Below are 15775 nucleotides of genomic sequence, written 5' to 3'. Positions count from 1 at the left end.
CTCACCCTACCTTCTAATGTGGCCCCAAGCAGCAGGGCTGCAGATGCAGCAGTGGCCCCAACCGGAGGGCAGAATGGGAGATAAAGTATAATCCTAAACCATAAACAAGGGGCAAGGAAGCTTAGCTCAGCAGGCGAAGATGCTTATCTGCACATGCCCTGCAGACCACATTGGTCAGGTAGGTGGCACAGTCACCTGTCAGTCAGCTGGCATCATAATCTTTAAAATGCACCCCCCCCAAAAAATGGTTTCAATAAAAACTGCCTGGAAATGCCATTCAAAGTAGTTTTTTTTAAAAAGGGCTGTGTGACCATCATTCTGGTTGCTGGATTGGACAAACAGATATAGGACATGGTTTTTTCTCTAGCTAGGGATACACAGGTAGAGAGGTTTGCAGCCCTCAGCTAGATGTACAGTGAATTTAAATAGCAGGAGTCTTGCTCTATTGCACTGGTGAGGCATGGACAAAGACACATGCCTCATTGAGCCCACCAGGCTGTTTTGGAGAAGCCAGGCTCACCTGTCCCTCAGATGACGGACATATGGCTGTGGCTTGCACAATACAGCCCTGTTATGGTTATGTTCAAATAAGGCCCCCAGGCCCCATCTCTGCTCTATTGTTATCATCAACCGAAGCAATTTTGGATACTGATTAAATACGCTGGGTGGAGGGGGGGGGCAGGAAATCACCTTCAACGTCAGACTCCAAATTGTTTCCATCAACCATGATCTTGGGGGATGGTTTAACCTCCAAATTGCGCCTTAGCCACGTAGTCTGTTCCAGGGACGAGCCAGCGATGGCTCCAATGGCATCCACTATTTTATGGGTTACATCCTGAAAGAGGCAAGGGGAAGAAATGCAGGATGATGAAAAGAGTCTTGTGTATAAAGAGAAGTAGTAATTGATTTTTCTTGCAGGATCGATTTCTGCATAAGGGTGATGGATAGCATGCATAAGGCACTGCCGCGGCACAAGGGGTTCGCTTGATCAGTGGTATTCAGAGTGCTCAGAGTTTATACAAACGTCAGTGGCGCAAGGATTTAAAGTGCCGGACCCGCCCCCTCGAGGAAACCTGTGCAATAGTAACATGCAAAAGGATCCTGATACATTGATATGTCAGGATTGCGCAGCAGATTGGGAGAATGAAAAGAGTGACAATGGGAGGGGCCTATCAGATGAGGATAAACAGCCAGCGTGGCAACAAACAAGTGCAGATCAGCTCCCCATAAGTAGTGACTGGTCAAATGTAATCCAGAAACAGCTGAGGTGGCCTCATTTGCTGGTTCACTTCAGACATCAAAACATGGCACATCTAAGCAACAACACCATCAGATTCAAGGTTCACATGATAAACATGGAACTCACAGCACACATTTCCTAGAAATTAAGTGTACAAAAATCTGACTGAAATCAGAGAGCATTTTTTTATTAGTTCAATAATTAAAGTGATCTCTTCTAAAGAAGGTATCCCTTCTAAAGAATTGGGAAACAACCCAGGTAAAACCCAGCTTCTGTGTACTAAACAACAAAATATTACAAGTACAAAGGTGCTTTCTTTTTCTTTTATTTTTAAAAAGCACATTTGTATTCAGAAGTAACCAAGGACATAAATTTCTTACCTGAAGATCTCGCTGGTCTTTCTTATTATCCAGATTTGGGTTTTTCATTATAAATTCATTTAAAACGCTTTAAAAAAAGAAGAAGTAAACTTTCATATGAAGGCTTGAATAAAACAGATGGACCAAATATTTAAACCAAGGGGACAACAACTGCAGAAATGCAAAGTTGCTCAAGACTATCTACATGCAAAGGAGGAGGAGCCTAATTTCCCATGTTGACTGATCCTCTCTTGTTACACCGGAGGCAACTCCAAAAGGTCACCCAATTTTGGGAAGAGGCTTCTCAGGGGCAAGTGGTGGGGCAGGTGAAGGGAGATTGTTTGAAGAGGAAAGGGAAGCCCTCTGGGGAGATCCAGTTACTAAGCAGAAGATCCTTATGTAGCAGTTGGGATTTCACTCTGTGTATTTATCCAAAGGATAAAACAAGTGACTGTTAATACTTTCCATAGCAATGTATACCAACCAATGCATTGAAACAAAACATGTACAGTTATCACCTATTATACCAAATGCATCAAAACAACACGGGGGTTGCATGAGGTTATGGTGATACTACAGCGAGGCAAGCTGACACAAGGGTTTAGGTCTGGGATAACAAAGTTTTGTGTAGGAACGATTTTAGGATCGTGTTGGCAAACCACACAAAAGCATAATTAATAGTATTGCACTGGCAGGCCATGCAATACATTAATATAAAAGTACAGGTTTCTGGAAAGAGGTTGAAGGGACATAGCAGGGCAGGAGGTCATGACAGATCCAGGGATAGCTGAGTGGGACTTGTCAGATCTGGAAGAAACGGGTTTGAGCAAGGGAAGCAGGACAGAACCAGAGGGGTCATACCCAAGTCAGAGGGAGAACAATGGAAATGTGGAAAAACACCAAGAGTCACAAGATGGAGAGGAGGGGGATGTTTAAGGAGTAGGCATGTGATAGGGAGAGGTCTGAGGAGTATGTGAGGACCAGGCACTTCCTCTATGGTGGAGCTTTAGGGTGTTGGCAGGATGTGACATACCCAGGAACACCACCTCTCTTGGAGTTGACCAGTTGTCATTGGATGAAGAATGTACCTCTAGTTAATCATTGACAGTTCTGAAACTTTACAATAAAAGGGGGCGCCTGCTTTCATTCTGGGCGACCTTCCGGATATACATTCTGTCTCCTGCTGTGTTCTTTATTGCGCGCTCCCCACAGTTTTGAATTACAACAAAATGATATTTTAGTAGATTCATGCAGATGTTTAGGTCATCGCTACATGACACACATCAAAATGGGCAGTGGTAGTCCAAAATGGTGCAAGCTTGGTGTTTTTGTGCCATGTTTCATATTAATAATCAAAAGACAATACTAGGTTTGTTAATTCTGATCAGAGCACTTCATTCCCATAGGCTGTTTGATAAAGGTTGTCATCTTCTGATAAAAAATGCTCCTCTATAAAAGAGCTCTGGTTCATAACACATTGTGCATGTGGCTTGCACTATTTTGGATTTCTTTCCCCGTTCTGATGTTGAGAGTGCTTTAAGTACATGTTTAACTCTCACATTCAAATTCATGGGATCTGAACTGAACGAGGCCCCAATATATTACCGTGGTGCAGTCAAGGCTTGCTCATTGTCACCTTCATAAAGCTGTGCTGATGGTTCTTTTTTAGAGCCACTTACAGGGCTTGGGTTACACATGACATTTGCTGGATTTCAGCCTTGCTTGCGAAGGCCAAGCCACCTTTCCAAATGTGAAGTAGCAACATGTCACCCAAATGCAGGAAATCAACTTCTCTCTTAAAATCATCATGGGTACTCTCTCTCACTCATCAAGAATGTTTTAATGTCTCTTAAAAATGATCTTGGCATTTCTCGGTAGGAAAAAATGATGGTACTCATGCAAACAAAATAGCTCACCCAAGTATGAGAAATTGCCCTGGAGCTGGAAGGCCAAGTTGTATGGAATCCTTCAGAAGAAGCAATAATGAGGCCCAGCTGTCTACTACATTGGACACTGGGATTCTGCAAGGAAAAAAAGAGAGGGGGGTCATATGGGTTCCCAAAGGCCATTAGAGTACTTCTTCACACTGCAGCCTAGTGTCAAAGCAAATGGGATAGACACTGAAAGCCAACTGGTGTTTTCTCTCAGTGAATGACCCAACAGGTAAGATAAAAGAACAGAAGGGGAAATGTGACACCAGAAAATAATCCTGCAGATTTTCCAACTTGAGAAAGAGAAGAGGCTAATTTTCCAAAAGCTGGAATTAGATTTCAGCTTCTCTCCTGACACTTTTAACCTTAAGTTCTCAAAACCCGCTTTAAAAAACTGAATGGAACGACTGCACAAAGCATGCCCTCACAGCAAACATCTCATCTGGTGACACAGGAGAAAAGAAAAGTACCCATAACCACTCACTGTCTTACCTCTGAATGTACGCAAAGAAAAACTGCAACATGCAGACTTCCAATGAAAGGTGCTTCTATAAAGATTTGGAAGCAAAGTATTAAAAGAGAACAGTTATATATTTTTTTTCAAGGCCACCAAAGTGCATCAAAAGCCAGGAATCAAAATAACAAAGCAAACCTTGCTCAATTTAACCAACACTGATTCCTTGACAGCACAATTTCAGAGAGTGCTACCTACAGTCAGGTGGCAATAAGTCTTTCTTAAGGTTTTTTCCTAAATCTATTTCCTTGGTTTCTAAGCTTAACTGGAACTTGGAATGCCAGTTGTGGTAATCTATGATAAGGAGAGGTAGGTTTGGAACTCAGCCCATTTCAGAAAAGTTACCATTGTTCCTACCATTTGAGAACTAGGAGGTGGGTGCAGAATGGGGAAATTTAGAGCCACCAGCTTTTTTACTGGATGCTGGAAATTATGTTCCTAACAAAGGATTGCACCCAACTACAGTGGTATCCCTACTTACGAATAACTCTACTTACGAATGTTTCTACTTACGAACGGAGCTCCGTCCCCCATCTTGGATGCGGTTTAGATAGGATTTTTTCTACTTATGAATTTTTAGATAGAGTTGCTTCGACTTATGAATTTTTTCTCCCAATGCGTTCCTATGGGATTCGACTTACAATTTTTTTCGACTTACAAATGTGTGTTCGGAACGCATTAAATTCGTAAGTAGAGGTACCACTGTATGTTATATTCTGAGTAAACCTGCTGCAATCAATGGGCTTAAATAAGTCAGCTCCATTTATCTTTTAAGTTCAGAACTGCCACCCATTGTCATGTCCAAAATTAAATGAGGTAGTGTCCACAACTATCTAGCGTGAGCTATTACAGTAATCAAAGCACACTAATTAATTTAAAGCAACAGCAATCCAACACATTTCACCTGCTTTAATTGAATGCATTGGACATGTCTGTCTGTCTGTTTGTTTGTTTTACAGTCACAAACGCCGGCTCTCTCGGCCTGTAAAGCGAGATGAGCGCCGCAACCCCAGAGTCATCTGCGACTGGACTTAACTGTCAGGGGTCCTTTACCTTTACCTGTAACGTTTGTCAAACACAGCATAGCCATCGTAACACCAACTTTTAAAAATAAATAAATGCAAGCTTAATTTATTTCCGTACCTTGTCCTTGGCTATTGCTGGTGGTTGTTTCAAGACTTCTTTCACTGTTTGCATAACAGTCTCAGTTCTCATAACACTGATAGAACGAACCAGCTCCACTAACAGAAGCTGTTCTTCACTAGCTGTAGGAATGACCTAAAAAGTATTATACATTGCCATGAGTCCAGCACTGAAGTCCTGACCATTTCAAAATTACTGTATATTCCGGTGTATAAGGCGACTGGGCGTATAAGACGACCCCCTACTTTCCCCGTCAAAATATAGTGTTTGGGATATACTTGCCGTAACGAGTATATCCCAAACTTCCAACGCACAGCAAATAAAATTTTTCTGTATCTCTTTCTCTCCCTGCTTTTTAAATACCGGTAAATGAAGCCAAAAGAGAGACAACAGTGCTTAAATGCACAGATGTTTAAATGCACTTACTTGCAGGCATGCTACCGTAAGAACTACGGTAGCATTTTGAACTACAGTAGATTTCATTCAGAGGGAGGGAAGGAGCTGAAGCATAAAAACTGCAGTTAGCTCTTGAAGAAGACGACGACATGGGGAATAAGGGGAGGAGAGGTGGGGAGAGGGAGAAGGGGAGGGAGCACAGCCCAGAGCCGGCTCCACTTGCACTCTATTGTTCCAGGCACAGAGGCAAGTGGGGGGGGGGAAGAGAGAGACAGAGAGAGAGAGAGAGAGAGAGAGAGAGAGAGAGAGAGAGAGAGAGAGAGAGAGAGGCTGCCACTTTCTTTCCGTGCAGGGAGGAGGAAGGAAAGCCCCGTGTCCCCCCTCTTCCTGCACAGAAAGAAAGCGGCAGCCGCTTACACAGTCGCCGCATACGGCAGGGATGCGGCCGCGGTGGTTTTTGAGCTCCCCCACCATATGCGGCAACCGCAGATCTTATACCCGGCGTATAAGACGACCCCCCAACTTTTGAAAAGATTTTCCTGGGTTCAAAAGTCGTCTTATACGCCAGAATATACGGTACATGGGCCGTATTGTGTGACCCTGCACAATTTTTCATGGACTCCACCTCCATTTTGCACTGGCTCCACCCATCTCTGGCATGGAGTTCCCAGATAGTTAGTTACAAGAGAAAGTGGCCTTTAGGGTGAAAGAGATACCCCTCAGCTCCTCTAGGACATCTGATCAATGAAACTTACTGGGCTGACGGACAGACTCCCCACTTGCCTCCCAGGAAAGCACAAAGCACCTGGCCCCCAAGAACCTCAATCTGGACCTTAATACTTTAACACATTTGAAAAGAAGATGGGAACTATTTTCAAATAGCTGCATTACTTAACATACCTTAGTCCTTGAAGCGTTTTTGTGTTGCCTCCTTTCATTCCACACAAATGCAATAGCTGCCATAAAATGAACGCCGTGATTCATTGAGATAGGGCCCAGCAATTCAAGAATCTGCTGCCTCAGGTTCTGAAATTGAAAGATCATCCTCATTATCAAACTATGCACCCAAAGTATTTTGCTATTGCCCACTGACTGTAAAGATATGGAAATGTAACCTAAATAATTCCTTAAACTTAGTGGGGTTTTTTTAAGTTTGCTTTTGTTCCTCAAACAAAACAATGTAAGCAACATTTAGTTGAGAGCACTAGTTGTATCTGTTTTACTGTAAAGCATGTTTTCTTCTTTACTCATGACTGGAACTCTCCCTTTTTGTTTACTGTGTTATCTTACACAGTCATTTCACTGGAGGCTGAGTGTGGCTGGGAGTTGCCAGATATGCTCCTTGTTTGTTAAGTATTTAATAAAGAGAAATCACACTGCTTGAAACTTTTCTTTTGCCTGTTATAAAATGTTCCAGTCTTTCAGAATCTGTGTCAGTTTTTCCATCAATTCAACTGTCCAAGTTTGTGGGTACCATTCAGAGAACTCGTTGTCACCTAAATCTACCTTCAAGCTATTGTCAAACATGCTGCTTAATTTAAGTACGGTAAGTTCTTTTTTGTAACATTTTGACTTCTGTCATCAAATATGGATAATAATACCATCCTGAGATCTAAGTCTAGCATCTGACCCATGGTAAGTCTCATTTCATATATTTATCCAGAATTCCTGTATCTTCTCAAATGACCACCACATATGAAAGTAAGTACCTGAAAACTTAATATATGTTACAATCACCTAGAAACTGAAAGAACTACAGCTGAATATCTAGTGGGGCAATGCCCTGCCTATGAACCAACAGAAAATGAGGATGCCTACATATGATACAAAGAGACACCCTTGGATTATTTTCTGTAGGAATGGCTAAGCGGTGTGGATTTTTCTAGGGAAGTTAGTGCTGGTTTGTTTGAAGTGTTAACAAAAGCAAGTGTTAACAAAAAGAGAGAGTAATGGGCCGGATCTTTCATGTTGAAATGCTGTCAACAAATAAAGAATTTGTTTCTTCATTTGTAGCTTCTATCATAACAGAATTCCCCTCAGCTTATTCAATTCCCGAATAAATATCATTGGAGAATGTAAGTGCTGGTGATGATATAAAATGAAATGGGGCTTGCAAGGGATACATTCTCACTGTAAACAGAAGTAGAATAAAATCTGTGGTGGATGTTTGGCTAAGGCCTGGATATGGGGGGAATTTTAAGAGGAACTTGGAGTCAGAGTTTGCCCTCTGTTAACCTACAGGGTAGTTCTTCAGTGCTGCTGATTTACTAAACACTTTGTAGGTTACAATCAAACAGACCCAACTCAATCTAGTCGGACAAAGTCATACACACAGTACGCAGACACACACAGGACCATTCATGTTCTTCTGACCTTTGTTGACCCAAGATTAATGGTGGTAATGGATGCAGCAGCTGCAGCAGCTGTTTTCTCTGAAGAGTCCGCCTGGTGCAGGATGCTCCACAGAAGAGTCACAGATGACATGATCATGTGAAGGATAGACAAGATCCCACTGCGTGCTTCTAGCATGTGCTTTTGGTCTACGTTCACCACAAGCTGGTACCAACAAAGAAGAGCAAAATATATCAATTACACTCAGTGGTACAGGTAAACAGGAAAGGGCCTACCTTCTCCACGCATGTACAATTATGCCTTTTCTCACTTTGGGTCTCTCCTCTCCCTCTTAGTGTTATGTCTGCACTGAGTCAAAGGCTTAGAATACAGGCATAACACTAATAGCTTCCTGTTTCACGTTAGCGGGTATACTAGGGCCGACCCTATCAATAAGCACCTGCCCTAAGGTCTGTACCCAGAATTAGCACTGCTGTCAAACCAACTCAATGCACCTGAGTTGTAAGGAAACCATGCAATGTACAGACTTACTGGGTGCCACTACAGAACACAGCAAATTATGGGCTCCTAAACTGTTCTCATATAGCAGGGTTTCCTAAACTTAGGTTTCTAGTTGGTTTTGGACTACAACTCCCATCATTCCTAGCTAGCAGGACCAGTGGTCAGGAATGATGGGAACTGTAGTCTAAAAACAGCTGAAGACCCAGGGTTTGGGAAACTCTGATCTAGAGGTATAGTCAATTCAATAATGGTTTCCCCCCTCTCAAACGACAAAAATAAATGTTACAGTTAAACACATGCACAGACAAGGGCACGGTCAAATCCTTGAACATGCTTACCTGGTGATACTGTGCCGTTGGATCCAGCAAGCAATAGTGAATAACAGTTGTGATGCCTTCCAGCAGAGTGAGCATCATATCTGGTGGAGTAACTGATGCCATCCAAAGGGGCCTAAAACACAACATTGAATTTGTTGCAATTTTGAAGGGAACAAATTAAACATTTTTAAAAAATGCCAAGAGAAAGAGAGAGACACATGCCTGCTGCCGGATAATCCTGTTTCGTATCTGTACTGCTGAATCAGGTTGTCCAGGTTCCGGCAAAGCTGGAGGGTCACAGAAACCACCACTCTTTGGAGCACCTTCCCCATGTAAGGCAGGGACGCAGTAATGAGTCCGATCCACTGGGGGTGCATTTTACAGGCACAGTGCTGGTGCAACGCTCTTATCACGGCACAGAGAAACATGCCTTGGGAGGTGATTGGCTGAGAGTGCAAATACTGAAGGGAAGTCATTGGCTGCTGGGGGTTGATGTGCTCCAAGTCCGTCACGACAAAGTCAAAGCCTGCATCGTTCTCCTCGGGCACAGTCATCACTCTGTGCTCCAGGACAATGAGCCGCTGGAGGACTTTCAAGAGCTGCGACTGCAGGGTGCTGCCGTTGTCAAGCTCGTCCTCAGAGAAATTGATGAGGCTGTCTTCAGAGTAGCCTTCCTCAATGGCCACCATATTTTTCCCAGCGACCTTCTCGCTGTGCCACTTCTGGGCGCTGAAGATGGAGGAGAGCAAACAGTGCAAAACCACTTTCTGCACCTTGCATTTGGACAGCATGTCCGAGATGAAGCTGGGAAAGCCCTTCGTGGAACTCTCCACCACTTTGGCCAGCTCGGCGAAGAGAAGGGTCAAAATCTCAATGCTCATCATCTGCATGTTGCGGTTCCCGATCAGGTCTTGCGGGGAGACTTTCACGTGGGTTGGGTAGTGGCTCCGCATGTAGTACAAGCACAGAGAAATGAGGATCTCTATGTACATGGAGCTACGGAAATTATGGTTCGAGTCCACTGGGATATGGCTGTAGAAGTCTTTGCCCATAACCGATATGCGATGTCTGGCCAAAAGATTCTGAAGTAAGGACAGCTGTGGGGTATAAGCATTGTTGACGCTGGTGGTGGAGATGGCATTCACAAAAGCGGAAGGGTTTGTTTTCAAGATGGCTTTAATGGCAGAGAAAGCATACAGAGTCCTTGAGGAGTCATACACCTGAAGGTACAACAGCACATGCTGGTATAAAGGATGGATATTAAAGTGGGGTGACTTTCGCATTCCTGGTGACCCTGCGTCACTCTCGATTTCTGAGATCTCTCCCTCTCCGCAGCTGTACCAATTTTCCAAGTCGAGGCCATCGGTGAAGAAAACACTGGTTTGTTTCAGCTTCTCGGCTTGCGCCTTCTTCTTCTCGTCATCTTTCCTCTTGGCTATTTTGACTTTGGGCTTTGCTCCCGGCTGCTTACCAGACTCTTTCACGATGGTTTCTTTCTCCGATGTTTTTTCAGGGAATTTCCCTTTAAAGCTGAACTGGATGCTGCTGTGACTTCTCTGCCTAGACTTGGTTTCCGCTGACGCGGACGTCGGGTCGCAGAGACTCTGCTCGCTTACTGAGATGCAAGGAGAGGAATTGTTTCTGGAGATTTCATTGGAAATGCTGTCCAGCCCTGTCTCGGTCGAGGCAGATAGCAGTTGAGAACTGTCGTTGCTAAGCAAACTGCTCTGGCTGTCTTGAATGTTTGGGTCTTCAGTTTTAGCAGCCTCTTCGGAGGGATCCAAAGCATTTAGCTTAGTGGAGGCATCTTCTGAATACAGGTAATGCTTAACTGGTTCGGTATCTTCTCCAAGCCCACTGACAACCTTGCATATCAAGTCAGTGACCACCTGCTGGACAATTTCATCTGGCGAATCTCCCCTCAAATGCTGAGAACTGTCTGTTGCCATCAGGCTTTCAGCTTCCGCCTCGAAGCTTAGGTTATCCCCAGCAGATGACTGGGAACAGCCAGAGTCCGAACTCTGCATTATTTCTATCTGATGCTCGGGAAGATCAAAATCAGATGCAACCATAGGAAGAGTTTCACTGCTGGTACTCAGTAGGGAGATCCTGTCACTTAACGGGTTGACTGTAAGACTGAAGTTCTCCATTTCATCCATGGCAAGTTGCTTGTCATTGTTCTCTTTAGCAGTAATGTCTTGCTCCTGACTTGCTGGCATGTGGGCAAATGCTTAAAAGAAAAAATAAACAGATGTGATGTTTTTTCTGTCTTCTACAGACACTGAACAATTATTCCCCTAAATCACATAACATTCCTTCCTTGCTAAAGCAGCTTTACAGACTGTTCACTCCGATAGTCTACAAATTAATATACAAGAGGCTGTATAAATTACATTTAGGTAGCTATCCCTCAGTTATGTCTAAATGTTCTGTAGATGGGTTTACATACCCAACAGAGTTCTGGATCACGGCCCATCTGTGTTGCAAATATGAGCAGTTACTAACAGAAGTACAAAAAGCACTCAGTGCATATTTTTAAAAATGTTCTAAATCTGCAAAGCAAAGCATTTGACCTCTGATTAAATGTTGCTATTGGACTTTGACATCTGTAATTGATCAAAAAAAGCAGATGGTAGTGTATGTGTGTGTGTGTGTGTGTGTGTGTGTGTGATATACAGACATTGTGCCTGGTTAGAGAATAAATTACATTGCACAGTAGTGCATTTTGGGTGAGTAATAAACAGAAAACAATCCATACCACAATTAATTTTTAAAGGGTTGGTTTAGTAAAACACAGAAATTATAACCTGATGATCAATTTTCAATAATCTATCATAAATGTAACTGAGTAACTTCCTAGTTCATAACATACATACTTGGACTAAATTTCTCTTGATAAACAAGCTTATCAAAAATCTATTTAATCTAAAAATTAAATAAGTTAAGACTAGACTAGATGGCAGTCCACAAAACAGGAAAGAAAAAATGTTTAGAGAAGACAGTATCTGCTTCGGATTGTGGCATTATTACCATTATTGGTGAGTCCTTTCTAAACCAATATGTCTAAATTGAGATGCTTCAAAAAAATGGTATCAGGACAGAATACTACCAGAGCACTCCATTTTCCTTTCATACCATTCTAGACTCCACGCCAACCTCTCCAGGATCAGTCATGCCATGCACAGCATTGGCTCAGCTACTAATTCACAGATATATTCCATTTGTGATATAACTCCTTATGGAAGTACAGGCAACCCCCGATTTGCACGTGACGACGGAGCGTATGTAAGCCCGCGCTGCTCCGGGTCCGACCATACTGTGCGTGCCTTGAACGTGCACAAAATGGTCATTGTCTGTATGATGGAGTATTATAAAGGCATATTAGTAAGGCAGATATGTGAAATTCAGGGTTTTTTAACACAGTACTTACAATCACCACAGTTAAATTTCTGCATAAAATTATTTTCATTTTCATCCTCAGGATAACAAGATGATTTATTCCAGTAGCATTCAGCTTGCACTCTCTGGACAGAAATGCGCTGAGTTTTTGGGTGGAGAAGCAACAGAAGCAAAGGTTCAAGGACTCTTGCAATGTCGTGACGTTGGAGCACTTGATTTAACCAGGCCTGACCGATTGACCAGGTAGAACCATCCAAACTGTTAAGGCTGTCCAGCATGATAAACAAGGACCTGGGGATGGGGAAAAAAATCCAAATAAAAAATCCAAATAGAAACCACAATGGTTGTAACTATGGGCACCAGCAGGCAGTTTCTTCAAATGGGGAAGCCTGGCTGAACAACTTGACAGACACTTCATCTACTGCAAAGGTCTAAGAAATGACAGAGGTCTCCCTGGGCTCTCTTTCCATTTGGAATTGGGAGGGGGGCTGCCTTCTAGGTCAGAAAGCAACATGGCCCTTCCTGGGTAGAGACAATTAAACTCTGAATATTTTTGCACTATCTTTGAATCCAACCAACCTGTCAAATGAGCGACCATACGATGAGGACTTGTTAATGTGGAGGTCTCTGGTGAGGTGCCATAGCACTGCAAACTTGGCATGAGCTTCTGTCCTGATTTTCTGCAGAATAAACAGACAGATCAACCCATGGTTAAACAATTCATTGGAGGAAGTATGGAGGGAAGTGACAATCTAAATCAGAGCCAAGTCGGAACACATGGAAACGGTATAATCAAGTGATTGCTGCAGTTAAATCAAATGAAATCACAAGCTAGCTTTTGGGTCACAATTTTCCTTTTTGTACCTTTCCCTCAGTACAGAATCAGAATAGGAAAGCATAAATAATAGGGCAGAGCGGTATGAAGCTTGTTATTTATTTAGTGTCATCCAAGAAGCTGGACTAGAGACAGTACCTGAACAAAAGTAGAGGTAGAGCAAGCCTGGTTGCAAAGAACCACACTGGAAAGAAGGAGCTATTATTATTTTTAATTAAGACACTACTGTTAGGAAGATTGCCTGCACAAGAATTGCACTGTTCCTCACCAACACCACCGTGAGGCTCCCATGTCTTGCATTTTACCTGCATAATCTGCAATGATAATATAGGATTCTAAAATAGTTCCACTGCCTCAATTCCCAAATTTAGCACACCCCAAAAGAGAGTAATACATGTGAGCCAATATTTACCTTGTCTCTGTGGGTCAACTGTTGACTGATAACATCCTCGCAAATGCTAGATGATGGAACTAGATTGTGCAACTGGAAAAAGAGCTCCACACTCTTCTGGTGATGTTGAGGAGTTCCATCACCCAACTGGTCCCATAGCGTTAATGCCACATGCTTTGGAAAGGAACACAGGAGAAATACACACAGACACAGTTATAGCCATCTTATCAGAGTGAACAGCTGGGGAGAGATGCCTAGGTGTAGCCCAGCTGATGGAATAGTAGAAAAACACTGGGATCCAAATGTGATGTAGGTGCTCCTCTACAATGGGAAGGCACATCTGCTTTTACAACGTTTCCCCTGATTTCTGCCAACTCTATCCTCTTGCTTCCACCACCAACATATCCTATATTCCTCCATGGGGTCCTCTACCCCTCAAAAGTGGCTTTTCAGGGGGTTGCAGAGGGAGGTTAGCATGAAAAAGCCTCACTGTTCAAGCAGAGTTCCACCCATGAATTTTTGGGTCCAAGCCTTTATAAGGCCCAGAAAGAAATTTCTGTAAAATGCAATATCAACATCTCTTTTAGCAGCAGTTTCATTGCAAACCACTTGGTGCCACAGCAGCAGCAAAGCCCCTTGTGCTGGGCTTCCCAAGCGCACAATAACTAGCTGGCTGTCAGACATTGGGAAAGTGCTGTGCAGTGGACTTTGACAGGGGTGGGGGTGGAACAACAGGGTGCTGTTGTGCTCATGTCCTGCTGGCAGGCGTCCACAGGGCCACTGTGAGAACAGGATGCTGGACTAAATGGACCACTGGCCTGGTTTGTTCTTATGCTCTTATCAGGATTGTAGGTAAAATATTTAACAAGTAGTGCAGTGACTAATGAGCTTCAGAGCAATGTATTAAGTTTCATTTAATATGAAGCAGTGATAACAGTCTCTAAGGTGCAAAGTTTGGGTGCAGCACTTAGAAATTAAGTACCTCTGAAGTTCAGAAGTGGGTCGCTGGGTGGACAGGACCGCTGTTCTAGTTTCCCAGTAGGCAGATCACTGTTAGAAGGTGGAAGGGTGAGGTGGTAGGGAGGTCAGTGTGGTGCTAACACATTGGCAGGAGCACCAGACTGGCTCGCTGGTGTGTTTGCATCATGCCACCCTCCCTGCTGCCTCATGAATATGCAACAACAAGCCACCTGCTGGGACACTAGCATAGTGGCTGTGCCCCACTTGACAAGCTTCTGCATAAGTCCTACCAAAAATCAATAGAATTTAAGGACATAACCTTGTCTAGATACAATTTTTTAAAAAAAGATTTCAAAGTTTCTGAACAAGCCAACTTCAAACCATAGGTTATGAAGTGGGCTTAATTTCCCAGCTAGAACTTGCTTTAAACCACCACCTAACAACTAACCAGGCTTTGTAGGAAGTGAAAATAAATGCTGCAGGGGTTCTTCTGCCTGGCACATTTTTATCATTACAGAAGCTGAATGACTGTTTTACTGTACCTTGAAAAAATCTGTCTTTTCTGCCATGTATCGGAGGTTGCCTTGAGTGAGAGGAGGTCTGATCACAACAGCCACTCTTCCTTGGTTTGGACTCAGAGGCTGTGGTGCTTCCACACTATTCAAATTTTCTCCAGTGACAAAAGCAACGGACTGAGTCAATCCCACTAAGTCCATTATTAAAGAAATAGTGACACCTTGGATGCTGAAATCACTGGCTTGTCTGCAAGCACCCATAAGAGTCTGGAGCCACAAGGGGGGCTGCTCTTCTTCACAATCTGAAAGAAAAGGGCTTCTATTAAAAAAAAAAGCAGTTCCTCTTATATTGGAAAATTATCTTTATTCCCCCCTACCACCCCTCCATCTTGCATATCTACTGTACCACCACCAGCTACTTCAAATAGGTTAAACTCTAATGAGAAAAGTAGAATGGGCAAAAATAAAAGACTTTGCAGAAATGTATCACAGTTTACTCTGCATGTCTAGCTGGGCTTTTGATGGCCTATTTTCAAACAGCAGACCAGCCCTGTGCTACCCAAAACAGGTAGACTGCTTTTGAAAATCAGTGTTCAAAAGCAGTTTCTGGTGCAGTATGGAAAGGCTGCTTTTTGATATTTTAATTTTTTAAAATCCTGATGGGTATATGCAGTAGGAACCTGGAGATACTGAAATGGATCACGGCCATCTAAAGTTGTAATGGATCTCGAGGGATCATGATAAGCAACCATATCACACAGATAATGTTGAACAGGAGGAATGAGAGATTAATTGCAGTCTAAAAATGATAAAAGGAATGAAGGGAGGCAGCAATACAAACATGGTCCCCCATCCTAGAGCAAAGATGTACGCCTGATTTGCACACATGGGGTTGTATCCAACTAAGTAATACTCAAGTAGA

General features: G+C 43.1%; 1 protein-coding gene across 6 annotated transcripts in view; it reads right to left on the bottom strand.

Annotated features, from left to right (window-relative positions):
- Positions 1 to 15775, bottom strand: part of DOP1A (DOP1 leucine zipper like protein A) — a 56267-nt gene that overhangs the window by 11272 nt on the left and 29220 nt on the right. For all 6 annotated transcript variants that reach the window (XM_088665928.1, XM_035109496.3, XM_035109497.3 and 3 more), the window contains 13 exons: positions 14881 to 15155; positions 13400 to 13552; positions 12732 to 12832; positions 12184 to 12443; positions 8976 to 10983; positions 8775 to 8886; positions 7957 to 8139; positions 6484 to 6609; positions 5188 to 5322; positions 4023 to 4078; positions 3516 to 3620; positions 1621 to 1687; positions 691 to 835 (listed from right to left, as the gene is read on the bottom strand). In XM_088665928.1, the coding sequence (XP_088522054.1) occupies positions 691 to 835; positions 1621 to 1687; positions 3516 to 3620; positions 4023 to 4078; positions 5188 to 5322; positions 6484 to 6609; positions 7957 to 8139; positions 8775 to 8886; positions 8976 to 10983; positions 12184 to 12443; positions 12732 to 12832; positions 13400 to 13552; positions 14881 to 15155 (3726 nt within the window). The remainder of the gene's footprint in view (positions 1 to 690; positions 836 to 1620; positions 1688 to 3515; positions 3621 to 4022; positions 4079 to 5187; positions 5323 to 6483; positions 6610 to 7956; positions 8140 to 8774; positions 8887 to 8975; positions 10984 to 12183; positions 12444 to 12731; positions 12833 to 13399; positions 13553 to 14880; positions 15156 to 15775) is intronic.

The sequence above is a fragment of the Zootoca vivipara genome, chromosome 3 (genome assembly GCF_965207765.1).
Source record: "Zootoca vivipara chromosome 3, rZooViv2.hap1.1, whole genome shotgun sequence".
NCBI lineage: Eukaryota > Metazoa > Chordata > Lepidosauria > Squamata > Lacertidae > Zootoca > Zootoca vivipara.
The sequence above is the reverse complement of the archived record's forward strand: the minus strand, read 5'-3'. Positions and strand labels throughout refer to the sequence as shown.